At 51.9% G+C, this 25579-nt stretch overlaps 7 protein-coding genes across 7 annotated transcripts; 3 read left to right on the plus strand and 4 right to left on the minus strand.

The window, feature by feature from the left end:
* Positions 1-4267: 4267 nt before the first annotated feature.
* On the minus strand, positions 4268-5041 carry ASPACDRAFT_39363 (phosphoribosylglycinamide formyltransferase; the record flags this gene model as incomplete). Its single annotated transcript, XM_020200579.1, has 2 exons — positions 4268-4519; positions 4631-5041. 2 exons carry the CDS (start codon positions 5039-5041, stop codon positions 4268-4270), a joined length of 663 nt encoding a protein of 220 aa, XP_020060083.1.
* A 1566-nt stretch (positions 5042-6607) lies between these two features.
* ASPACDRAFT_22739 (RING-H2 finger protein) lies at positions 6608-9211 on the minus strand (the record flags this gene model as incomplete). Its single annotated transcript, XM_020199142.1, has 3 exons — positions 6608-6715; positions 6773-7048; positions 7082-9211. 3 exons carry the CDS (start codon positions 9209-9211, stop codon positions 6608-6610), a joined length of 2514 nt encoding a protein of 837 aa, XP_020060084.1.
* Positions 9212-10469: 1258 nt separating this feature from the next.
* Positions 10470-12239, plus strand: ASPACDRAFT_75284 (uncharacterized protein). Its single transcript, XM_020204409.1, has one exon. The coding sequence runs from the start codon at positions 10785-10787 to the stop codon at positions 12117-12119; it is 1335 nt and encodes a 444-aa protein (XP_020060085.1). The 5' UTR covers positions 10470-10784; the 3' UTR covers positions 12120-12239.
* Positions 12240-12617: 378 nt separating this feature from the next.
* On the plus strand, positions 12618-14396 carry ASPACDRAFT_22239 (uncharacterized protein; the record flags this gene model as incomplete). Its single annotated transcript, XM_020199097.1, has 1 exon — positions 12618-14396. The coding sequence occupies one exon, from the start codon at positions 12618-12620 to the stop codon at positions 14394-14396; it is 1779 nt and encodes a 592-aa protein (XP_020060086.1).
* A 531-nt stretch (positions 14397-14927) lies between these two features.
* On the minus strand, positions 14928-17202 carry ASPACDRAFT_22982 (VPS9 domain-containing protein; the record flags this gene model as incomplete). The annotated part of the gene is made up of 2 exons (XM_020199161.1): positions 14928-16791; positions 16859-17202. 2 exons carry the CDS (start codon positions 17200-17202, stop codon positions 14928-14930), a joined length of 2208 nt encoding a protein of 735 aa, XP_020060087.1.
* A 634-nt stretch (positions 17203-17836) lies between these two features.
* Positions 17837-19666, plus strand: atg15 (triglyceride lipase ATG15; the record flags this gene model as incomplete). Its single annotated transcript, XM_020197128.1, has 2 exons — positions 17837-18037; positions 18098-19666. Coding segments are annotated over 2 exons (1770 nt in total), but the record flags the coding sequence as incomplete, so codon positions are not given.
* A 583-nt stretch (positions 19667-20249) lies between these two features.
* On the minus strand, positions 20250-22075 carry fgaCat (catalase easC). Its single transcript, XM_020204410.1, has 2 exons — positions 22041-22075; positions 20250-21966 (listed from the first exon to the last, which is right to left on the minus strand). The coding sequence occupies exon 2, from the start codon at positions 21961-21963 to the stop codon at positions 20536-20538; it is 1428 nt and encodes a 475-aa protein (XP_020060089.1). The 5' UTR covers positions 21964-21966; positions 22041-22075; the 3' UTR covers positions 20250-20535.
* Between the last annotated feature and the right edge of the window lie 3504 nt (positions 22076-25579).

Genomic DNA, 25579 nt, shown 5'->3' on the forward strand with positions numbered 1-25579 from the left:
TGCATAGCAGACTGTCACATCATGAGACTGTAGGGTGCTCCGTAGACTGTGCCCTGGTAATCCGAGAAGCAGAAGTAACAGGGACCACGTTTTGAGTCGGACGAGATACGGCCGGATGATGTTCCAGCTAGCCCTAACTTATCTCAATTTAGCCGCCTCTCGAGAGACTATGACCACCCAAGAGCCACGCGCGAATTAGTCTGAGTGGATCTTGTTCAGCTCCTTGGGAGCATTTGAACATTTGAACGGTCAGCCTCACCCCCCAGAACAAGAGGGTAGAACATCACGATGGCGAAGCTATCAGGCAGCTGCAGGAATGTTGTGGCAACGTCATCACGGCTCTAATCTTCGCTATTGTTAAGGGCCATTAATCTGTGCCGAGCTGGGGAAGGTCTGGATCGTGAAAGCCATAAAATAACAAAAAGTACCAGGATTATGCAGCCAGGATTGCAAGCCGAGGAACGACGATATCAGCGTCCAGCCGTCGAGCATTATCTTGCATAACACTGAATAAACCAAGCAAGCTGGATGAAGAGCACGTTCTCTCCAAGGTAGACGACTAAATGGCAGTGGAGGCAGCCAAACCTTTTTCGATGGACCAACTACCGCTAACGCCGTACCATTCCAACGGACGTCTCCGCTAAAGGTCCACTTTTACACTCCCCGAATCGCCTCGGCAAATCTGAAACACACTCTTGGGAAATATTTGCCGAGAAGTTCGTCCGTGAGCCCGGAAAAGCTCTAAGCCAACCTGGGGCTCCTCATACATCATCGGAAAGCTGGAGGTAACCGTTCATAACAGCCGATAATATAGCCAACAGGGTCGCCATCCGTTATTAAGCTTCCCCACAAAGTGAGCAATTTGAGCAAGCGTGGACTTATAGGCCCGACCCGACCACAAAGAAGATAAGGGGTGTCAAGAATTTTGAAGAACGGCTGGAATGCCGCAACGAGGTATCTAACTAGGCGTCGTAAGCAAGGGAACAATGCCGCGGAATTACTGCCGGGGACAAGGGGGGGCAAAAGTGATTTCGGGTTTCTCGGAGGTTCCTGATCGACACATGAGATGGTTTGAGTTTGACAGCTGGAAGTGTGCGGTGCTGATGACTGGGTCGAACCAAATAAATGCTAGGCTAGTACGACAATGCCAGAGTAACCCAGCGTGGGCGGATATGACGGCCTTGTCCAACCTGGTCGTAGAGCACAGCCTGTCGTGTCATTGAGATCCACACGAGCCCTAAATCGGGTTGATCTCATACCATACGATGTACTGAGTAAAGAATATCGCATGTCATGTGTAAGCAGGGTTTTATTCGTGTCCAGAATTTTTTTGCCTCTCCCGTTTGTTCGCTTTATTTTTGCAGTTGGTTCCAAATTCTCTTGCCTCGTATGTGTACTGGCGTATGCGGTAACAAGGTGACAGGCTTGCCTCTTGGTGTCGTCAGTCACACGCTAATATCCATCATAAGTCGTCGGTGAAGGAAGTGGTTGTTCCCACGAAGGAATCAGATACACTCAAGCATGCAGCTCAAATTAGCCAAGTTGAGTGTGGATTCACCCATGTGGACTGGAATTGTTAGTCGTACTCGTATCAGGGTAGCCAGGACCGACCTCCTCCACCGCGAGTGAAGCAAGTTATTTACATGACAGATCCAATGGCACTGCGCTCTTCATAGTGTTTCTTCACTCTTAATTTTCTTTAATCTTCTCCCTTCCGACCCCCTTTCCCTTTTGTGCCAAACAATGAAGACTAGTCATTCCGCTGCTGGGGGCAGGGAGCAGCTAACCTAGATTTTGACGTGAGACCACTGACTAACGCCACCGGTCCTCCAGGCAATAACACTATCGTCGATTAGACCTATCTCCATGGGTCAATCAGACCCTCGGGAGAGTGGACAGGCAAGTATACAGGCAGCGGATTGGTCAGCCAGCAAAATCCGAGAATTGGCTAGCCAACCTGGGGGATGAACGGGAAATTGAAGTCCGAACGGATGTGCCCACCAAGGCTGTTTTCTTGACTCTTTCCTCCATGAGATGGATGATTTCTTCTGGTCCCTGTCCGCGTGATGCAACCCAACAATTAGAGTGACCGATAGTTATGAATAGTATGACCGCCCCAGTTTTGATCGGTGGGTGCTGTTGCTCACCCAAATTGCGCGCCACAAATTATGATTGTCATAGACCTAGATGGGCCACCATATGGGCCTCAAAAGGAAATATTAATTGGAGACTTCGAAACGGTGTCGCAGATAGATTCTCGGGGATCATCACCGCAGAAATTCGAGTTTCCCGAGGAGCCAATCAGTCAGGAAGCATACCCACTAAAAGACACGGTAGATTCCATAAGTCAATGGTACGGACGCACAGGCTACCATCATTAGCTACCATGCCAGCCAACGGTTTCGGAAGTGGAGTCCATGTTTCTTCCAGGGAGAAAAGGAAGACCTGGCTATCGAGGCTTGACCGTAAAGGCTTCATATAGAGTGTAACCTGGTTCAATTGGAATCCTGTCTAGGACCAACGAAGCTTTCAAGGAGAAGTCTGCACAGTACCTCGGATTACTCATCCTGGTTGTTCAATGATTTTATCAAGTGTCTACAGGAGACGTTGTCGGTGCCCCAAAATTTGCATACTGAGTGTGCTTGCCAGACAAACTTGCTCTAGGTGTATCCTTGCATTAAGGCAAGACCAGGGATTCAGCTCCACAGACATAAGACTGCTATGGGGAGTTCGTCGAGTCAGAGGTCAATTCATCGTTGGATCAGCCGTCATATCATGATTGTTCTGGTGGAACCACTGCCCAGACCTTCCTAATAGGGACCAACAAACGCCCTTTATGACCTGCACTAATGATCCTTCTTCAGTAGTCATGGGTTCTCACTTCTCTCCTTGATGGCATACGTGGACAAACACGCAACAAGCACTGTATATTGCCTAGTTGTCTTTTGGGCGCTTGTGATGCAAATCAGCCGTTAGATCCACGAGGCCAGCCTATCAGCAGAACTGAAGCTCAGATTAAGGCTTCAAATGAGGGGTATCATCCCGTAGGGATACGAGAAAAAGGATGTGAGCGGTTCCGCTTGCCCACTCCCATGGACTAATGCACATAGACAACATGGTGAGTGATTTTTGGATGCAGGTTGCTTGTGCGTGAGAATCAATCTAGCTTCCCAAGCCTGCTGACACAGGCAAGCTTAAGTTCAGAGCTAACAGGCTTGCGCATCCTGGACTCATTAGGATCATGCAGCCAGGGGTCTCAAGCCCATGATAATCATGATCACCGCCTACTATGATGGTATCTAGAACCGGGTGGAGGGGGTGGCGGATTCCTTTCCCAGCAGGCCCGGGGACTTATTGCAGAGTGGAGTCCCTTAGATGAAGCAGTCAGAATCCCAGTGTCATGACCATCAAGTCAGAGCTGAGCAGATCTCGGAGACTTCCCAGCGAATATAGTCCTAGCTTTCTTATCTGCTTAAGCAGCATGATATCACAGTGACCAGGGTCTCAGTCACCGACACCAGTACCGTCTGTCGCCTTCCTCTGAGAACCCTTGCACAGATACAGTTGGATTCCAGGCATCTGCTTTGGAGCCTGTACGGACAGTGGAAGCGGGCGTCGCCGGTTGATCCTGGTGAGGTGCCACCCGTCGACAATATGGTCAACATTATGAATCACGTCAAGAATATGAGTCGAGACTTTCGAGTGCGGGCTTCAGCCGGAGAATGAGGATAGGATCCTCGTCGTGGTAATACTTGGAAGGCTGGCTGCACGCCGGCTGTAACGACGATCAGCAAGCAGGATACCGTAGCCATCCGCTGGCTCGAGGTGATCGAACCGTAAGAGTCCGGTTGCATGATTCAAGTGATTGGCCCCTCTTTTAACTAATTGAGACATGCGGAAACGATAGAGCAAATAGACTGAATCCAGAGTTTCTTGTTCCCATGGAAAAGATACTCAATGGAAGTTGGAAACTCCTCTGGGCGGGCTAATCGCCGCGGAAGTCACGCCGGACCCGGGTTGAAGGCATCCATCCATTTCTAAAAGTTGGCAAGCTTGACTCGGGACTGCCTTAGGTAAGGTTGTCTGGGCTCAGGCTCAGCTCAGCTATACCACGGGCAGTCACCAGAAACATATCACAAATGATAGCGAAGTAAGACTGAATTGTTCCTACAAGGTGATGCTAATGAGTAGATATCTTAAAATTCGGATTTGGTATCTTGGTATCTTAACCACAATGGTAACGTAAATTCTCGAGATCCAAAGAAAATCACCTCCGCTGCCTCTCATCCTGGATCTCCTGGATCGTCAGCTGTACCCCCTCGATCACCACTCCCCATTCAATCGTATGCACCTTCTGCTCGAACTTGTGGAGATCCTCATCCTCACCCTTGATGAACGGAATCTCGCGCACAAGAATGGGTGTGCCCATGTCAACCTCCGAGATTACCTTGTGCATCATGACACCCGTCTTATCGATCTTCCCTTCCAGCCAAGCCGCATGGGCACGTTCGATAGCGTTCTGTTCGATGGGAGTCAGATATATTCATGTCTAAGCCCCCGGCTCGCAGCCGCACAATCCAACCGCATACACCCTAAAAGAAAAGCTCGACAGAAAAGAATGAGAACTTACCGCGCCATTGAAGGCACCCGGCAGAGCGGGGTGCAGGTTGATGATCTTGATCTTGGCCTCTTCTAACGGCTCCAGGAACCGTGGTGACAGCACATGCATGAATCCCAGGCAAGCGACCATCTCTGGCTTGTCGACGAGCACCAGCCGGGCCAATTCAGCGTCGTACTCCTCGCGCGCCGCCAGAATCCCCTCCGGTGTTGCCGGGTGTTGCTTCTTGTATTTCACAAGGTTATGGTATTGCGTGGGGATGTTGGCCTTGCGAGCCCGCTCAAGGCCAAAAGCATCCTTGCGGTTGGAGATGACTCGGACAATCTGAGTGGAGAGTTGACCCTGGCTGGTTTTGTCAATGACAGCCTGAAGGTTGGTTCCACTGCCGGAGATGAGGACGGTAAGCCGGACGGGGTCTGCCATTTTTGACGGAGTCGCGTTGTCCTGAAGGAATGGCAGATGAGGCGTGGATGGTCGATATCGGCGTCTGTTCCTGGATGGCGGGGTAGGAATTTAATTTTTTTCCGTCTCGCTGAATCCTGTCTCTCAATTGCCCAATTAGCAAGGTATAATTGTGTCCTTGAGGGTTTCATCTTCCTACCTAAGACTTTCCGAGGTCGAATACAATAGAAAAAGACCGTGGGCAGACGTTTGAAGGAGTCGACGGTTGAGAACCAGCTGCGTCCTCAACTACAGGGCCGAGATCGCAAAGACGCGGGGTGGTGGACAGTCCGGTGGGCGGTGGGCTGAGTCATCGTGAGGGGCGGAGATGCGGGACGCGCCCGCGCCCTGAGTCTCTCCGCTCCGCCGTTCCAAGGGTCAATTAGAAGACAGGATACATCGGGGCTTTGCATGCATTGATTGATAGTGGTGGTCTTTTTTTTCGATTATAGACCTTGGGCTAGTCCTGGGGGGACTTTAGCCTTAAAAGGCAAGGGCAACAAGTCTTAATTTCCAACCACAGACAGAAGGGAGAACAACTTAGGTATAGAATATATACTATCCCGCCCCGAAGATATTGGCTAGTGTAGCCTCGTTAAGACGTAAGCAATCTGAGGCACGCCGGGGTGTACATTTTTGGAGCAATCTCTTGATTCCTTGGTGGCTCTTCATGCTTAAAGTATCTGAGATATCAACATGTGAAGCAGCCTGGTAACCGCGTTGGATTATGTAGCTGGATTACTCAGGAACGCCGACATATGACTAGGGGAATCTTCTATATAGCAAAAATCAGCCTGTATGACTTGTAATTAGCTAGAACAGAAACACAAGTCTAAGAGCTTACTATCTTTTATAGTTATAATTGTTTTGATATTTGGAACTGGTCTACAAAGATATACTGTAACTTGCTGTTGCTGCTACTAGACCTTTGACTGATATATACGTATATGGGTAATCGGTCAAGAAATCAAGACAGGATACAAGTAGGATTAACAAAGTTTCATTCGCTTGTTATACCTAGTCCCATTTCAACAACTATCCCGCACAATCCTTTAGAAACAAGGACAGGAGTAAAAAGAGGTATTATGCACCGGTGCATTTCCAGCTCACAAGCCAACATCCAAATATCAAACAAAGTGGGGAATAGTACAGCATAATCTGGTGCAAAACAGGTGGAAATTATCCGGGGATATGTCACACAAAATCAATACAGGGTCTCCATGCCTTGGCCTGTGAGACCCGTGACAGCTAACGGCACCGTACAAGGATGCATACATATATGCAGCCTTCTACTCATGAGTCACCGCCAGTGTTTGCAGAATCCCGGAAGGTAAGAATTTAACCAGAAAGGCCCTTCAAGTTGAGGGAGGACAAAAGAGAGAGCCACGCTTGATGTCCGTGAAGGGATATCATGAGAAAGTAAGCTAAAGTCATTCATCAGGCTTTGGTATAGACGCTTCATGCTAAGAGAAGTTCAAGGTTAGTTGAAGGACAATAAATGTATCTCCAGAGTAAGAAAAGAGACAAGCTAATCTCGGCTAGGTGTCGTCAGGCTGCTGTTACATCCGGCGTCTCTGCGGCCGGTCCAGCATTAGAGGTTTCAGCCACACCCTGGCCACGGCACAGAGGACAGGAGTTACGGCCTGTTGTCAACCACTACAAACTTGATATCAGCGATGTGCTTACAACAATGTAGAATCATGAAGAGCATACCTGATCTATGCAATCCCGGTGGAACAAGTGCTTGCACTTGTTCAATTGCCGAAGCTCATCGGCCACCTCATAGTCACTTAAGCAGATCAAGCAACGTTCACCCTCGGGTAGATGAATGTTACCAGTGCCCTCTAGAGCCTCCGCAATGAGGGTACCTCCGTATTCGACAAGTCGGAACATGCCACCGGCGGAGGTGAGATCGTCCTGAGTAGCAACGGGTGGTTTAACTGGCCCGAGAAGAGATGAGAGCAGAATCATGTCTTCATATGTTGGGTTCTGCAAGTTGTCAGTCATGAATGAACGTCAAACACGGATGATCGATCTTACATCTGTGAACAGGCTCGGAGTAGCAAAAGCAGGATGATTTTCCGACAGATTGGTTCCAACAACATAAATCAACCAGCTTCTGCCCGTAGGGGGTGTGCCGTTATCAGGTTCTACCACGCCGTTGCGTCTGACCGCACCAGATCCTAATTCACGATGGCGCGCATATTCGGAGTCACTACGACGTCGTTGTCGTGTTGCTGTCGGCGGGATGCCGTCTTCGACCGACTCAGCCGTGGGTTGCAATGCCCTATTCTCGTCAAGCTGAGGCAGGACGCTCGGAGGGATTGCGGACGCGACAGACGGCCTTCGACTTGGGGTTGAGGCGCCGGATGATACGGCTGATAGTCCCGGTTCAGCCGGCGTTGATGGGGGTGGATTAGGCCCCGGAGGGCTCTCCGACAGAATAGAAGGAACAGATGTGAGCGGAGCGCGGCTTGCCGTATCAGAGAACCGTCGCGAGGGGTGTAGATGGCCTTGAGAAGACGGCTCACCCATGCTATTTGAACCATTGCTGCGGGGTCGCAGGCGAAGCTGCGGTAATCTCGGTCTGCTTTCACCACGTGATGGAGAAGTCGAATTGCTATCCTGACTCCGTGACAGGTTTCCAGGTGTCAAAAATGGCAGACGAAGCAGTGCATCGAGCCCAGGAGCCGCATTGCCGCCCTGTTCACCGGTGGAGCCATTACCTGACGGAACTGAACGAACCCCAACCACAACCAAAGTGACCGTGCGACCTTCCTGACCCTCGGTAGGACCGTCAACATCCATCTGTGTTCCAGTACCGCTTGCATTATCGCTATCCGCACTTGGGCGATCTGCCGGTCCACTGGGCCGAGCATTGTCCGAGTTGGCAAATCGAAATACCCTTAAGAAGTTGACTGGGGTTTGGGGAGCAGTATCCCCTGCGGGAGTCGGTGCATCGTTATGAGTAGGCTGCTGTGCAGACGTTGCATGCTGCAAGCTTTGGATAAAGTTTTCAAGCGAGCCATCCAGGCCATCATTCCCAAGAGATTGAATGTTGGGCATAACAGGCCCAGTCGTTCCAGAAAGTTGGGCAGCAATGGCGGCAGCTGCCAGCTGAAGTACACGAGACAAAGGTGTCTGTTCCTCCCGGCGCAGCATGCGTGATGACCTTACCCGCAGTGAATCCGGAAGTTGTCGTGACCCGGGAGAACCCTGCGCTGACTGCGACATGGGAGAGGTTGGCCGGGAGCTTCCCACTGCCGGTTCCACTGGATCGAGTTCATGGGGCTCATCAAAGTCCATCCGTGTATCCATAGCTGTTGGGTATGGAAGAAGGCCTTCATGGTCTTCACCAGGAAGTGATCCCAAGGGTAACTGCGGCGGTGGGCCCAGGTTCTGGCCTGAAATGTTCGATGACTGTCCAAACATGTGTGTAATCGGGCCCGAAATTGAATTTCGCATACGGTTCAGTCGAGCACTGCGCCTCCACGGACTTCTGGTAGCTTCAGAACCATTTTCTGGCGGGGTGAGATATGCGCCAGGACTGGAGGGATCAAGAAGGGGGTCACTGCGGGGAATATAATAGGGCCCACGTGCAGAGCGTCGTCTGGAGATCCCACTGAACGGGCTGAACCGACTGCTGCTGTGGGTAGTTTCAGTTCTGGGGACTGATCTTGAAACGATGCCATGGCGGTGAGCGTGACCTTCTGCTGGTGTTTCCTCTTCGCTGCTTAGTAGACCACGGATCACGGAGTTGGGTAAGATCCTGGAGCCCAGTCGAGACATGGTGGACTGCCTTCTCGCTGCCATACGAGCGAAGATGGCTGAACGACTGTCCCGCTGGCTTTGTCCTAAGTGCGACCCGTCCTCCTCGTGCATGCTTCCCATCTGCTGCTGCTGCTCGCCGAGTGAAGACATCATGGGCTGCAGTGTCTCAGGCTGTTCGACCCCTGTCGGTCCATGCTGAATTCCACTGTTGTCTGCTTCCATTCCTGGTGGGGAATGAACATCCCCCATTTGATCCGAGTTGTGCCTTTGATTCATATCTTCATTCCTATCTAGCCGACTTCGATGCGCGTGAAAAGAGAAAAAGCGTTCTGAGGGGGTGCTGTGACGATGATTTCGTTGCGTTGAGGAAGACTGTCCCATAGTAACAGCAAGGCGATAGTAGGCCGTGGCAATGGATGTTTATGAGCTGCCTATTGCCATCCAGAAATTGATGACTAAAGGTGAAACCAGCATTAGTCAGACAATACACAGCTGCAATTCAGTCCAAACCAGTGGAGTCCACATGGAAGGTGAAGGAATATAGAGGTCAGGATAAGAGTCCATGGTTGAAAAGACAAACATCTAGGCAGCGCACACAAACTAGCGCCACCAGATGGGTACCAATTTGTGGGCGACGCGAGGGTAGTGCCCAGGAGATACGTACCATTTGACAGTTTGTCTAACAAGCCGATGACATCCGATGCTGACTACAAGAGGATTTGAGAGATATTCCAGAGCAAAGCGGCTGAGCTGGGTGAAGAGGATGTGTGTTCGCAGGAAGGGAGCAATGCTCAGGTTGCAGCTAATCGTTAGGCTTCTTCCGCGTCACAGAATGCAGCAACGGGAATCAAGTGCTAATCGCGGTCCGCAACTTCACGAAGACCGTTAAATGTCCCAGAGAGGTGTCCCGAAATGGGGAAAGTATTGATGTCAAAATCAGCCTGCCAGCAGGTGTCTGCCAACCCTTCCAAAAGCCAGGAAGGGGAGGTGTATGGCGCGGGTTTTTTTTGTATTTGGATTTAACGCCGTACGACTTTCGGGGGGGAGGGGAGAGAGGGGAGAGACCCCACGACAATCGGAGTAAAGTGCGATCGTATGTATGTACAAGCGGCGAAAGAAAGAAAGAAGGGAAAGGAGGACAAGAAAAAAGCAGAAAGAAAAAGAGGGAAGCAGGGAGGGATGGAAGGAGGAGGTGAGCCTTGCAGCTCAGGGATGAAGCACGAAGACGGAGGGAGGTTCGAGGCTGATGACGATGATGACGGGATAGAGGAATGGGATGGGGGGGACGACAGAGAAGGAGTGAGAGGAGGAGGAGGAGGAAGAGGAGACGACGGATAACATACAGTACTTACTCGAATTACACAGTAGAGTAACAGACAGGCTGCCCTGGAGTGTAAGTATGTAATCTACAGCCTGAGTTCTGTTGAGGTGTCCGGGACGCCCGATGGCTTGAAAGGGCTTAGCATCATGGCGGTTTCGGCGGTTTGTCTGGCTCAATTGGGTTTAGCGTGGATAGTCGGTAACGTGCTTGAGACACTAAGGATGAATCCATCCTCAATCCTCCATCCCGATAACTCACTATCTGCCCTCCATAATTGGTCGCTCTTCACCCGTGCAGAAACACATCCATAATCTACACATCTACCCTTATCCATATTCTCTATAACTCTCCTTCTCTCCTAAGCAGCTGCTGGTGCCTCAGAATGCCAGAGTTTAAGGGTATTTGAAAAAGAAAAGAAAAAAAAAGGAAAAAAAAGAAACAGAAGAAGGAAAAGGTCTTATCTGGACGAGACCCCAAGAGGAGACCTGAAAGTCTGCAGGCAGTACCGTGTCTGATTTTCCAGCCAGATTCAAACAATCTAAATGGCCACTCCCCATGGGACCTTAATTTGCCTTCGTCATACATTGTCACTGAATAGATAAGGTTCTCAGGTTTCCAAAAATTCAGATCTTCATGGCATCTGTTCCTTCAGCTTCCTTCTTCTCCTTGCCGCTTCCTCCATGGCAGCAACCTCAGAGTGCACGGGTGGCTAAATATGAGACCAAAAAGCGCAAGAAGACCCTTGATGACTGGGGTGACAATGATGATGACGACCTAGGAGAAACCACCGATGCTGCTTCGGAAGTTGCGCTGCCTGCGCCATCTCTGACTTTGTCCCCAGATGAAGCTCATCAGTACCGCGTTGCGGGCTTGTCTTTCGACCAGGAATTACCGGGCGGCAAGTTTCCGCATGCACCTGCACAAACCCAGTCTTCCACTCGACAGACGCGGGAAGGGGTACTTGAGAAGCTATCCTCTCTCTCTTCTCCCATATATCCCCCCCAGTCTGCTGCTCATCAGGGTAACCTCCGTCTGCAGCACCTGGCTGTGCTGACATCCATATTGCACCGCTGTCTTCTTCAAAGGGACTATGTCCGAGCAGGAAGAGCCTGGGGACTACTTCTCCGAGAAGAATTTAATGGAAGACCGATCGATACGCGGACTGAGGGGAGATGGGGAATTGGTGCGGAAATTCTGCTCCGGCGCGGCCGTCAAATCGCAGACATGGCTGCTGAAAATGGCAGCGACAACGGCGGTTCCCAGTCACCAGGCTCGGGTCCACAGCTCATGTTCACAAGGAAGGGCTTTGAGGATGCCAAGAAGTATTATGAGAGGCTGATCATCCAGCATCCATACCGGAAGGCTTCTCCAGACTCCATCAGCTCATTGCATTTCTACCCTGCCATGTTCGGCCTCTGGGTTTATGTGGCCCAAGAGGAGAGTGAGGTCAGTCGACAGAACATCTGGACTCGTCATACCGATGAATATGGACAGCATTCGGAGGATGAAGATCTTGCCTCCGACCACGACGGCCATCGTGATTCCAAGGAAAGGGCCCACGCACTCATTGCCGACGTGCGCAAAGCAGAGCTCAGTCAAGCGCAAAAGATCGCGGGGAGAATGGATGAGATTCTTGGCTCTCCGCCCTTCTCGGATTCTCCAGAATTGTTAGAGCTTAGGGGAATGGTGTCACGCTGGATTGCTGATCTATTTGTGTCCTCCGTGCCTGGAGGACAGACTGACCACGACTACTATACCGATGACGAGGATGAAGACTCGATGTCCGACAACATGCAGTATTCGATCCAGGATAGACGCGAACGTAGACTTGCGATGGAGAAGCGTGCGTCCGAGACTCAGAAGTCCAAAGAATTCTTCCACAAAGCCAAGCAGCGTGGCAAGGGGGTGACTTCTACTCTTGATGACTTCCACATCGATGATGACGAGTCGATGGGCTATTGGAGTTGATGTTATTTAAACGACTTAGTTGGTGCATGTTCTTCGTGCAAAACATGATGATGTGAATATATGTAACGGCATCTCCCCAGATCGGTCTACATCGAAATCCCAATGTTAAATCAGATCTGCACTTCGAAACTTCAAATAATGAGACTAGCTTACAATTAACATATGATGGAATAAACGCGTCCATAAAACGAGGCATCCATCTGGCTACACTATCGATGTACTTTGCTGTACTGTACCACGTGACCCCGTGGCTGCCTCGTGTGCCTGACGAAAGAATCCAGCGCGTTGACCAACTTGATTCGACCACTTTTCCAAACTCATGACTGCCACGACGCTACGACCATCTTACAAATCTGATTCTCGACATATGTAATTTTTTGTGATGCGTACAGGTTGAGCATTCACCGAAGACGCTTTTCATAAACCCGCTGAAAGAGATCATTCTGCCCGACTCAGATTTCTCGACCGTTGAGCCTTGCTCCACCACTGTCAGTGACGATGGGCGTGGGAGACTATGTGCATGCCAGACCACCCGGCGCCCAACCGCGATCTCGCACAAGTGAAAACCAAAACCAGAATCATGATCAAAATCTCTCATCCCGACAGGCCTTAGCAGCCCAAGCAAGGGTTGAAGTACCGTCCACCAACCTGATTGCTCCGGTACCACTACCGGGCAATCAGGCCAACCTATTTGAGCACTATGCGCAGCAGCCGCAACCACCACCAGTCGAAGACGCCGCGCACAGGGACATGTTCGACACCGACGTGGAGGGAATTGATGACTCGACCATCGCAGCAACCAGCGTGTTGGGATTCGATGACATTCCCACTCAGTATCAATTATCATCAACAGCGCAGCATCACGCCGCCTCCGACCCGAAGATATTCCCACCGCATCCGTCCCAGTCTCATCTCCCGCTGCGCTCGCACGATGGCAAATGGTACGCGAGCTTTGGCGACAACACCCTGAAGTCGGCTGGCTTTGACTCAGGGGATGCGGCCGACGATGCCGAGAGCCAGTTAACCTCCGTCGTGGGGGATGATGAGCGATCGGACACGACCGAGGACGCCGCGGATTATGCCCGGCGCTACAGGTCGTCAACCACGACGGCCAACGAACCCCTGAGCAAGCGTCTGCAGAATTTCTGGAGCGCCAGCCGTCGCACCTATCAGAATCCCACCGAGGACGCCCCCGCCGCGATCCCCGCCGTGTTCCTGGAGCCGGCTAAGGCTTCCGGTCCTGGAACACTGCGACAAACCCACTCCGACTCCAGGATGATGACTGCCAGTCAGGTCTTGCCCCTAGCCGGCGGAAACAGCCGGAAGGTCACTCTCCCACGCAGCATGACAGCGACCCCGCGGACGAGGTTCAGCCCCCCGAAGCCCACCCTCCTAGAACAGTTAGATTTGACTCCGACCCGCCGGACGTCCGGACCACGCCCCCAGCCAGGCAAGGACGTGGCAGGCGGAGCCAGCCACAATCAGCGTCACCACCACCACCACCAACAACATCAGAATCAGAATCATCGCGACATCGCGGAGGAGTACGGCCTTTTCGACAGTGACTTCAGGAGACGAGGGAGCCTGCCCCCGCTGAGTGCCTTTGACATCACCAACATCGACGACCTGGACAACGACCATGATGATAATCACGACCACAACAAAGACGACCACGACCACGACCACGATCCCATCAACGACCCTTTCTCCCGCCGCCTATCTGTCCAGCGCATCAGCCCAGACAGTAGCTCCAGTCCAGAATTAAAAGAAGACCCCTCTTCCAGAAAGCGCCAGCTTGAACCCGACTACCCGCCCGAAGTCCTCCGCCAGAAATCCTTCGCGGACCTCCAATCCGAACCCTTCGACTATATTCCCAACGCCTCCGCCGCCACCCCCGCAGAAACAAAAACCACGCCACCTCCCCCAGCATCCTCAACAACCCCAAGCATCGCGCCTCCCGGACCCGACGCGAAACCCGAGGAGAAGATGTCGCACCTGTTGAGTCTCGCCGACGAGGACCGCCAGAAGTTCTTCTCCGGTCTGACGATGGACGCATGGGAGGACTACGGCGACCTCCTCATCGACCAGTTCTCCGCGACGTTGACGAAGATGAAGGATCTGCGGCGCGCCCGCCGACGGACCGCCGCCGTCTTCGAGGCGGAGATCCGGAGACGGCACGAGCTGGTCGAGGAGCAGTCCGCCGAGTTGTCCCGGAAGCTCAAGGATATGAAAAGTGGTGGGGCGGAGGTTCTTCGGGGGCGGACCCCTACTCAGTGAGAGTTGCCGAAAAGGTAGGGAAGGATAGTGAGTGTGAGTGTGCTTCTTTCATGTTTATGTGAGGTCGGAAGAGGAAGAGGAAGCTCAAATTTGCATTTTACAGCAGGCTTTTAGTCTTAATGCTTGATACCCTGGATGGGCAGATGGGCATACTAACTCTAATATTTGCTTCGATGGGGTTCATGGCATTCTTCGTGTTTCTTCCTCTTTCTTAACACTACACAAATATCAATATACCCCCCCTTCTACGTGATAGACACTTTCTCGGAGAAAAAAAAAGATGAAGAAGCTTCGCATTGTTGGTCCTGAGAAAAATGCTAGACAAAAAGCTTGATAATATGCCCGACTGGCTGGAAAATGCAACATGCTTGGTTTGAGACCACTGAACGCCAGCAGTGATCCCACAATCTGACAGAGAACCAACCGATCACAAAGGAACGTCAAGGATTGCTACGTCCCACGCCATGGAGATGATAATACACGGGAGAGAAAATCAAAATGAGTCGTTGTAGCTGCGCCGACAGCATTGCGTCAGTTCGAGGTCTGCTTCGATAACGCTGCAGCAAGCCGCTTGTAATCCTCAAGGAGGGTAGACACATCTGCGATGGTCATTTCGCTGGCGTTCTGCATCTGGACGAAGCGTTGGATGGGCGGATCAACTTTGGGCGGCTCGGGCTTCGGATCAGTTTTCGATGAGGTACTATGGATGGAGGATGAAGAATCGCGGGAGACGATCGATTGCCTGATTCTCTCAGTCGGGGTGTTGGGGGACGAAAAGGTGGTGCTCGGTGTTTCCGGAGCAGCACGACTAAAGCTTCTAATCATGCCGGGAATATGATTAAGTGGGTTGAGGGTGTTCCCAAAGCTCCGCATGGATTCGAGGGGCGTAGGTGTCGATGTTGTCGAGGACATTGCAGGCGATGCCTGAGACTCATCCTTCTGCAGACCTGAAGAGACGGCCGTCTTCCGGGCGCTGCCCTGCGTCCGAACGCTGTCCGCACTCCGATCGCGAGGCGTTCTCTGACCACCAACCAACCCTAAGAGAGTGTCTTCTGCTTTGGAGCCAATTCGCCGTAGTTGCGGTCGATCAGTGGCACGAGGCTCGCGGGCTGCATTGGTATCAGGGTTCAGACTGCTCTCAGACGCAATCGGCGACGTAACCAGACGTCGAGCTTCTGCTAGCGTCTTTGGCACAACTGCGTTTCCTCCGTCTTTGGTAGCAAACTGAGTAGTTTGTAATTCTTTCAAGCGACCAAAAAGGAAGTTGAAACTGCTGTCCAACGATGCACCTATATTTTTCAAGCCCTGATCTGCGGTGTTACGGACTGCGTCATTCGCAGCACCAAGCACCTTCGCAGGAGGCTGGAATAGGTTATTCAGCCGGCCTTGTTGAGTATTTCTCGTAGACTGTGTTCTGGGAAATGTGGCTGATGCTCCTGGTCCAGCTGGCCTCGAGAGTTCGGGTGAGGCAGTCGCTGATGTGACCGACGACACTGGTGTATCCTTGGTAGGCTGAGGGGAGTCAGTCTTCGCGACTGTCGTCGAATCATCACTCGAGAATTTGGTTTGGTCTTCATGCAGCGCTCCTCCGCGGAGGTCAGACAGATCTACATTCTCGAGGAAGCTAGTAGCGGCCTCAAGATTCGTCAAACAGTATGCGGTCTCACCATCCATCTTACTGGATGATCGGAATCGCTGTATGAAGAGCAGATTGCTTATGACGTTCATCCCTTCGGGAGGGCTGGTGATGAGACAGTAGATCAAAGTAGGTAGAATCTCATCGGCAGACGATGATGACGGCAGTAACTTAGTCAGAGCATCAACTATGGCCTTGTGCGCGGCGGCCAGTTGTTGAAGCTTGCCCAAAGGATATTTCTCGTCGTTCATCTTTGCTAGGCAATCACGGGCGATCGAAAGACAGTCATCGGCCTCTTTCTGCTTCTCCTCACTGATAGAGCTTACATCGAGCTCTATCCCAAGATCTTTCAGGTTTATGCCAACCAGGAGAAGCGCCGCCGTCTTTGAGCGTAACTTTTCGTCCCTAATCTCATCCAGGGTGCTTTTGTGCCTCCATAACTTGTCATAAATGCTCTCGCAAGCCCTCCGCTCTACAGCTTCCTCTAGAGCAATGCGCTTTGACGCTAGATGCTTCCGAGCGATTCTCTTTTCTGTCACTTCCGAGGCAGTCAGCATCTGCCGGCCATCCGAGCCCTGAGTGTTCGAGTTCCCTCTGCTGCCGTACGGCGACGGATCACGATTTATGCGCGACGCCAGAGCTGATATGTGGGTAGCGATATGTGCCTCGGCCCGTTCGTAGAATTCTTGGAAGCGATCTGATACCCGGTCGGCCGTTGGCGGTGACGAGTGGACTTTGGCAGTGAGGGAGTTGACGAATCTGCATAACATCATATTAGCAATCGTGTTGAACAGGACTAGCGGCAGCCCAGCAGAAAAGACTGTACCTATCGGTAAGACTGATCAGCTCGATGGGAAGCTCTTCCGTGTGGTCTTGCATGCCTCGCGAGAGAACCGACGTTTCCTCCCCATGTCCGTCCTCGTTGTGTGTCAAGTCTGGGGAGCCGGTCTTTTCAAACAGGTCTGGGCCGGAATCCTGCTCATCTTCTGCTGATGATAGAGGCAAAGGAAGCGATTCCGAGTCTACCAGTTCTGGAATTGCCACCGACTGAACGGTCTTGGCTCTGGAGCGGATGAAAGGGCTGGGCTCAGATGAATCCATTCTAGGGAACGAGCGCGCAGTATGGAGGCGTGGTTTTCCAACGCCATGATCGGGAGTGTTGACTGACATAGTTCCTGCAGTCAAACCTTTGAATGTGATATTAAGTCAAGTGATGGAGCCTTCACGTCCAGGTGATAGGCGTATGCAGATCGAGGTATGTATGGGGGCCAGTGCGTTAGACTAGATGACAGCTGGAAATCCCAAAGTGGGATAGCAACCCAATGGAAAACAGACACAAAATAAGAGAAAGAAATGAAGATGAAAGGAGATCAATCGAGTTTTAAGAGAAGAACACTCGCACAAGCATGATGAAAGACAGCAAGCCACAGCGGCGCAGGAGTACCATGGAGATCGGCCTGCCTCTCAGTCAGCCACTCTATGTATAGGAAGAGAATCACCAGGCCGGGAATTGTAAACAACTTCCGCCTTGGAAAGGAACGGGACGGGGACTTGGGGAGAGGGGGAAGGTCACGTGGGCGGGCAGTGAGGACCTCCGCATTAATGATATGAGGTGCGTCATTCACCGCCTCCCCATTGATAAGTCAGGTCAAGTCAGGTTAACTAACTAGTAGGTCACCTGTAGCTCAGTTACCGCGGAACAGTAGATCGCCATCTCCGACTTGGATCACTCTCTTGCCTCTTCAAGCATCCATCCCTGCATCCCCATATTCTCTTTTCTTCCCACCCCCCCCGGCATATCGCCATGAACAGCTATCGAGGACGAGCGAGGAAACGTTCCCTCTGGGATACCAAGATCTCGGATCTTTTTTGGCCTGTAGCACTGCTCCCAGGCCTTGTCTCCGCTTATCAGCCCGTATACTTCGGCTCCCGACAATCGTCGCCCTTTCTTCCCCCTCAAATCCCTCTAGCGGACTCACCATCGCTTTCCGGCACCCATGAATTTGTAAGTCGGACAGATCTGTACTGCAACCCTGTCCTTGTCGTACGGTCACTGATCAAGTAGACACTTCGCCACTTATTCCATCGAGGGACGTATCAAGACCCCAATCTCCACCTAAGGCTGGACATCCAGCCAGAGACCCGTCTTCGGGCCGTCTCAGAGGATGGCCTTGAATCCGAACCTGTCGCCGTCCATACCCCGCTGCTTGCAACTTCCGAGCCACTCACCATCCAACGGCTCGCAGATCGACGTCTTTCAGTTATCGATGATTATCTATTAGCCGCCAGGTCCTCGGGATCGGCGGTGGCTTTGTCACCCGATGCCTGGGTCATGGATACGCTGGCCGGTCCCAACGTCACAGATAAAAACACAGTTATTACGATGGCAAAGATGACTGCCAATGATTATATCGAAGAGCCAGGTACGGGTGAATGGCAAGATATACATGGTCGCTTCAATCATTCCGGGAGTTTTGGGTGGCAGGGTGACGGGCTACGAGGGCACGTCTACGCCGACCAGACAAACAGTACTGTCGTCATTTCTATCAAAGGCACATCGCCGGCGGTTTTCGACGGAGAGGGCACCACCACAAATGATAAGCTCAACGATAATCTTATGTTCAGCTGCTGTTGTGGGCAGGGAGGTTCATATCTCTGGCGCCAGGTGTGCGATTGCCAGACATCGCTGTATACGGCCAATCTTACGTGCATCGTCGAGGCAATGCAGGACGAAAACCGATACTACCGTGCTTCGCTGGACCTTTACTCGAACGTGATCGAAATGTACCCAGATGCCAACATATGGCTAGCAGGCCATTCTTTGGGTGGCGCCGTGGCCAGCTTACTAGGTCTGACGGTCGGCGTACCAGCTGTCACCTTTGAGGCCGTGCCAGAAGCCCTACCTGCCGCTCGCCTTGGTCTTCCCAGCCCCCCAGGTCATGATTCGCGATTCCCTCAGTCGCGCAAGTTCACCGGGTCTTACCACTTCGGCCACACTGCAGACCCCGTGTACATGGGGACATGCAACGGCGTTAGTTCTGTATGCACCTGGGGTGGTTATGCCATGGAGTCTGCATGCCACACGGGTCAGATGTGTGTTTATGACACAGTGGAAGACAAAGGCTGGCGTGTCGGGATGACCAGACACCGCATCCAATTCATTATCTCTAACGTTCTTGAGGACTATGATGATTTGCCGCCTTGCGCCCCCGAGGAAGAATGCTATGACTGCGAACTCTGGAAGTTCTTCCGCAGCAACGGCTCCGAGATCACGACGACGACGACCACGGCCACATCTACGTCGACTTCCTTCTCCAGTACCCGAACATCGACCTGCAAGACCCCAGGATGGTGGGGATGCTTAGACAAGACAACCACAACAGAGCCACCAACGACGACCACATCGACATCTACATCCACCTGCAAGACTCCAGGATGGTTCGGCTGCAATGACCCGACCACTACCTCGGACGCGACCAGCGCACCAACCATCACGACCACCAAACCCATCTCATCAACCACCACTTGCAAGCATCCCGGCTGGTTCGGCTGTCGCGATCCCACCTCCACAAGAACCGCCACAGCCACAGCGTCCAGGACGCCGCCTCCCGACACGACCTCCAAGTGCGGCAAGCCCGGCTTCTTCTGGGGTTGCTGGGACGCTCCGACCCCGCACGAACATCTGATCACCCCTGCCCCTACACTCCCTTCATAGAGGGGACCATCCATTTAGCATCTTTCCACCCTAAACTCAAACCCTGCGGCTCCATTCCACCACCGCAGGACTCCCTCCAAATCTAGAATTCTGATCTGTTCTGACTATCATCGCATCCAAGACTTGAGCTCTCGCATGGGGCCGTCGAATTTGTATTTCCGAGCGGGCGCAACATGTGCAACTAGTATTTGATTTTTTTTCCCAGGTTGTTTTGAGCATTTCGTTCTGGGCCTTCGTTAACCCTTCATATTCTTCTGTTGACAAAACATCTGCTAGGATCTGGACACGGCAGTTTTTGTCACTTTCTTTACTTTACTTACTTGGGCATAATCGCATTCGCTTTTTGGAATAAGCTTCTTGGCTTGCGAGTTGCGTGTCCATTATCCTTGTGCTGCGTGCTGTTTTGGGCGTTTTCTTGGGGATCACATCATACCAGAGTCATATATACACATATCTATATACACGCAATATCTTGAGAGATCATTTGAATTGCATCCTGCCCGTCGCTAATACTACAGAGGGATTACGACACTAACTTGGAACCTCAACACATGAGACTGCTGGAGAGCTACGTATACACTGACACTCATGAGATAAACACGAGACACGAAGCATGAAGAGAATTGTCAAAGGTATCATTTAAGATCGAGGAACTTCGTGAGGGTGCTTCTGTCACATTTACAGAGGAAAAAGACACACAGGCTGCATCATCGCTAAATGGAGTGGGCGACTTTCGTAGGCTCTTTTGCCGGGGCAGTAAGAAAGGCTGAAAGAAAGCAAATTTTGAATTACAGACGGGCGGACTTGACACCAGTGGCCTTGGCCTCCGTCGACTTCTCGATGCGGGCACCGATGTCGGGGTTGACCTTCTTGAACATGGCATAGGTGGCCTGGCGAACGCGCTCGTGGGCGGCCGAGAGATGGGAAGCGACGTTGTGGACAAAGTTGTCTTGCTGACCGGGCTGGCGGCCGAGGACCTGCCAGAGACCGTTTGCCTGGGCGTAATCGTCGTCGGTGATGGGGAGCTGCTCCGTGACAATCGAGCCCGTCCACTTCTCGTGCTCCTGGCTGGCCTTGACGGGCTGGTAGCGGTAGGGGCGGAAGGTGGAGGGGTAGTTAGGGTTGGCGCCGTAGTTGCCGTTGACGTTCATGTAGCCGTCGCGCTGCCAAGGGCTGAAGGCCCGGAGCGGGCAGTTGACGGGGATTTGCTCGTAGTTGCCGCCCAGACGGTGGCGGTGGGTGTCAGGGTAGGAAAAGAGGCGGGATTGAAGGACGGGGTCGGCCGAGGGCTCGACACCGGGGACCATGTGCGAAGGGGAGAAAGCGGCCTGCTCAACCTCGGCGAAGTAGTTCTCGGGGTTCTTGTTCAGAGTGAACTTGCCGAAGCGGCGCAGGGGCACCTCGCTCTGCGGCCAGACCTTGGTCAGATCAAAGACGTTCCAGCGGAACTTCTCAGCTTGCTCAGGGCTCAGGACCTGAACGTAGCAAGTCCAGGAGGGGTTCTCGCCACGCTGGATGGCGTCGAACAGGTCCTGAGTGTGCCAATCCGGGTTTTCAGCGGCCAGATGAGTGGCCTGCTCATTGTTGAAGGTCTTGTTGCCCTGGTCGGTCTTCATGTGAATCTGGACGTAGTTGAAAGTACCGTCAGGCTTGATCCACTTGTAGGTGTGACCCGAGTAGCCGTTCATGTGGCGGTAGGAGTAAGGAGTACCGCGGTCACTGAAGAGGTGCATGACTTGGTGGACGGCCTCGTGATGGGTGGACAGGTAGTCCCAGAACATGGTAGCATCCTTGAGGTTGGTCTGAGGGTTGCGCTTCTGGGTGTGGATGAAGATGGGGAACTTGGCGGGATCCCGAAGGAAGAACACAGGGGTGTTGTTGAAGACCCAGTCCCAGTTACCCTCATCGGTGTAAAATTTGATGGCGAAACCACGGGGATCACGAGCACTGTCGGGCGAGCCCTTCTCGCCTCCAACGGTGGAAAAGCGAGTGAAGCACTTTGTCTTCTTGCCCACGCCCTTCAGCATGTCAATGACCGTAATGTCGCTGATATCGTCGGTAACCTCAAACTCGCCGTAGGCGCCAGCACCCTTGGCGTGAACCACCCGCTCCGGAATACGTTCTCGGTCAAAGTGGGAAAGGAGGTCGATCAAGTGGAAGTCCTGGAGGAGCAGAGGGCCGTTGCGACCAACTCGTTGAGCGGCCTGGGGATCCATGACCTGGCGAGAAACTGTTAGCCATGGCGAATTCGACAAAGCAAGATCGATTGAGAGGGAAGCGAGGATGCACGAACTGGGCAGCCATTGGAGGTAGTGTAAATTGGGGTTTCATTGTAGCGGTAGGTCTCTGGAGGTACAAGTCAATGGTTAGTTTGGGTTTCTGACCTCAAGTTACGTATGGTGGTATGATGAGGAAGGAAGTGAACATACTAGGCTCGTTTTCTTTACCCATGGTGAATGGTGGGGAATGTTATGGCTGAAGAAGATAGAGTAATGACAGAGAATGGGTATATAGTCCTAATGGGAAGATGAAAGGACAATACGAAATGCGAATCGAGAAGAGGTATGTATAGCAATCGTAGGTTTTGTAAAAGAAGCGAGAACAGAGGCTGGGGTAAGTAGGTAGTAAATATATGAATTTTCCGAAAAGAAAACGCTAGACTCGGAAGGGCGGGATCTGAATCCAGGAACCTCCCTCCTCCCTCCCTTTCTTTCTTCCTCTCACATCGGATGGAGCTTGACCTTGGCTGGAGCCGACGATGAAGACGAGGAATAATGAGACTGGAGGCCAATGAAACTGGGGGAGAAGGTCAACAGGTTGCTGTTGGGGTCCACTTGCCAATCCATCTTTCCCGGCGCCGAGGTCAAAACAGAAGGTCTTTCCGCGGAGAGAGACTAAACCTACTGCAGATACCTAGCTCAGTTGCATTAATTGATAGAGAGCGACATTCATGATGATGGCAGTCTTCCCCCCCAGCGAGTACTCCAGCTACAAGCTTCAAAACATTTCAGTTGACCTCTCTAGACATGCTCAAACAATAGTATTCGACTTATCACCCCCATATCAACGACGACGCCAATTACCCCGCACCCACCGTGCCTTTCCCCAACTTCTCCGATCTCTGAGTCCCCTCTTTCCCCTCAATCCAGAGCCAATCACCACCCCTTGGTTTTTTACGCCTATTCTTATGCCATACCTTACAATCGGTGCAGATCACATCAATGGCCATACTTAGTACTCGACATCTACTGAGTATTTTCGAGTATTTGTGGAGGTACCGAGCCGGATGGACCTCATGGCATGATGACCCGGCTTGGGGTTAGAGGATGCGCCCATCTTCTTAGTCAATGGACCAGGCCAGCCACTGGTTAGGTAGTTTAGGAACCTGCAGACTGCGACCCGAGTCCTTGCACGCCTTCCTGTCTAGACCGCCCACTGAGTCGATATTACCAATCTGCCTCATAGAACCAAGGGGACTAACGACTACGGGTAAATATCTCAATAATGAGCGCAAGCCCTACCCGATCGGGGTTAAGAGACAGCTCTCCAGCTGCATGATACTTCGTCATGATTTACAGGCAAGATGATCATTACTATACGTCTCTGATGCCGTTACCTAATGTGGTTGTTACATGCGACCCAATCGGTTGCGATAAAGAAATTGGCAACGTCTGTACAGTGATACTCATCATCAAGTACCACCTAGTAAGTACAACAGCATACGCATAATGATCGCGAATCCTGAAGCCTTCGGAAACCCCCACTGGGAACGGAACCAGCGGTGATCCAGCGTCTGATCCGCTCGGAATCTGATAAAATGGCGATTGCGCTCTGGATTGTTATGGAGACTGGATGGAAGCTGGAGTTCTAATGTTTTGACGGCCGCACGTCAAGTATGGGTCACCTCCACCCATCTTTCGATAAGATGGTCTTTTCCATCATATGAACCTCCAAGTCACAATTTCATCGAGAGGACCTTGTGTGATCAGACTTGTTTGGAAGCAGCAGTTCAACCAACCGGCGACGTCCAGTCTGCTGGCGGGCGATTCCCTGCGGAAACCTCCGTTTTCCGAAGGCGGAATCTCCCCAGAACGCGCCGCAATGGATTTCTACTCCCCGATCTCGGAATCTCTTCCGGACAGGTCTCGCTTGCACCTGCATCTTTTCTTCCCCCCTTGTGATACGTGCCAGTATCTGGAATTCTTAAGAGTCGAACTACCGACAAGTCATACGAAGAAGTTTTTGAACCAAGGCTTATGGATTGGAAAAGAAAAACCATACTAATACAGGAATCGACATGAACTCAAATATAGTCGATCACAGCAGAAGATAAGAACCGCATCAAACCGCATCATATCATATCGTATCATATCGGCATCCAAACACCTCGCACCTTAAATTACCACTTCCGCGCGTTGTCGCCAGTCCGGTCACCATTGATGCTGCTCAGAACGTCACTGGTCGACTGTCCGAGGCCTTTGGTCGTGTTTCCCACACCCTCACTGGCTCCTCCGACCGTGTTGCCCAAGCCTTCGCCCACGCCGCCCACAGTCTTCCCCAGACCCTGAGTAGCTCCGCCGACCGTCTGGCCCACTCCGCCGACAAGACCGCCGACCGTATCTGTGAGGCCTCCGACAGTCTTGCCAAGGGTATCTGTCAGCCCTTGCAAGAGGTTGACTAGTTAGCCAAGATTAGCAACCAGTGGGCGGCAAATCTGCCACAAAAGAGATCCAAAGGGAATCACTCCCTACGAAGGGGGGAGGGCGGAAGCCATCCTAACAAGGCATATATGAGATAGATGATACGTACCGTTGTTGTTGTTGTCTCCAGACGACATGATGTGTGTAGGATGGATATTATATGTTCGGTAAGTTTTGTTATCGACAGCGACCGATTAAGAGGAGTCTGATTATAGTGGTTAGAGGTGAAATGATGAGAAACACCTAATGACACTGCTCTGAAGCATTCCTTTATAGGGCATGGTGGTGGGCAAGCATCCCAGTACTCTTGCCACGGGCCGCGTGTGTGCAGCGATGATATCATTGTCCCGTGGAAACAAGAAGCACTGGTCACCAGCACCTTTCACTCCAAGTGCTCGGCCATGCTAGGTGATAGTAGGACCCTGAGCAAGACCCAGAGCCATGAGACGAGAGATGATGAAATAGGCTTCAAGGATTATGACAGTGGCGTGTTGATCGGCGGTTGTCCCGGCATGATTGGGCGGCTCGCAGTGTCACGTAGATTGATATTGCGGTAAGGAGCACGATCGGAGGTCAGTGGTCAATCTGAATTGGCCCGCATCTCACAGGATGCATGGAGAATTCATGGTACATGGATACCAAATTGGTGAGACACCATCGCCAGTTTACGTCATGGCTGACTGATGGCCTATCTGATATCTGGCACTTCGCTTCGTTGATACGGATTTCCAGCCGAACGGAACGAAGAACCAAGGGTCAGCCCTGTCGACAACGCAATGTGCTTTTGGCCTTGACATTTCTACTAAGTTTGTTCAGTTTCTACACTGCTCGTCGCAATCAGAAACCATAACGATCCATCGATGATGCATTGTGTTCAATCCTTCATCTTGTTGTTGGCCACCGTCAATTATTGTGGCTTGATCTCAACAAAGTGTAGGAACTATGCGAGTGTCCTGGCATCTTTCGAACTGGACATCAATATCTTGACCACTACTTAACACAGGAGCCAAGATAGAAGCGGAGCACATGCCTGCAGGAGACCATTTTTTGAACCGCAAGGCAAAGTAGACAGGACTGTAGGATACCGAGTGACAAGATATGTATGACACCAGATCCTGGAGTGAGTGATTGA

The sequence above is a fragment of the Aspergillus aculeatus genome (assembly GCF_001890905.1).
Source record: "Aspergillus aculeatus ATCC 16872 unplaced genomic scaffold ASPACscaffold_2, whole genome shotgun sequence".
In the NCBI taxonomy this organism is placed as follows: Eukaryota; Fungi; Ascomycota; class Eurotiomycetes; order Eurotiales; family Aspergillaceae; genus Aspergillus; species Aspergillus aculeatus.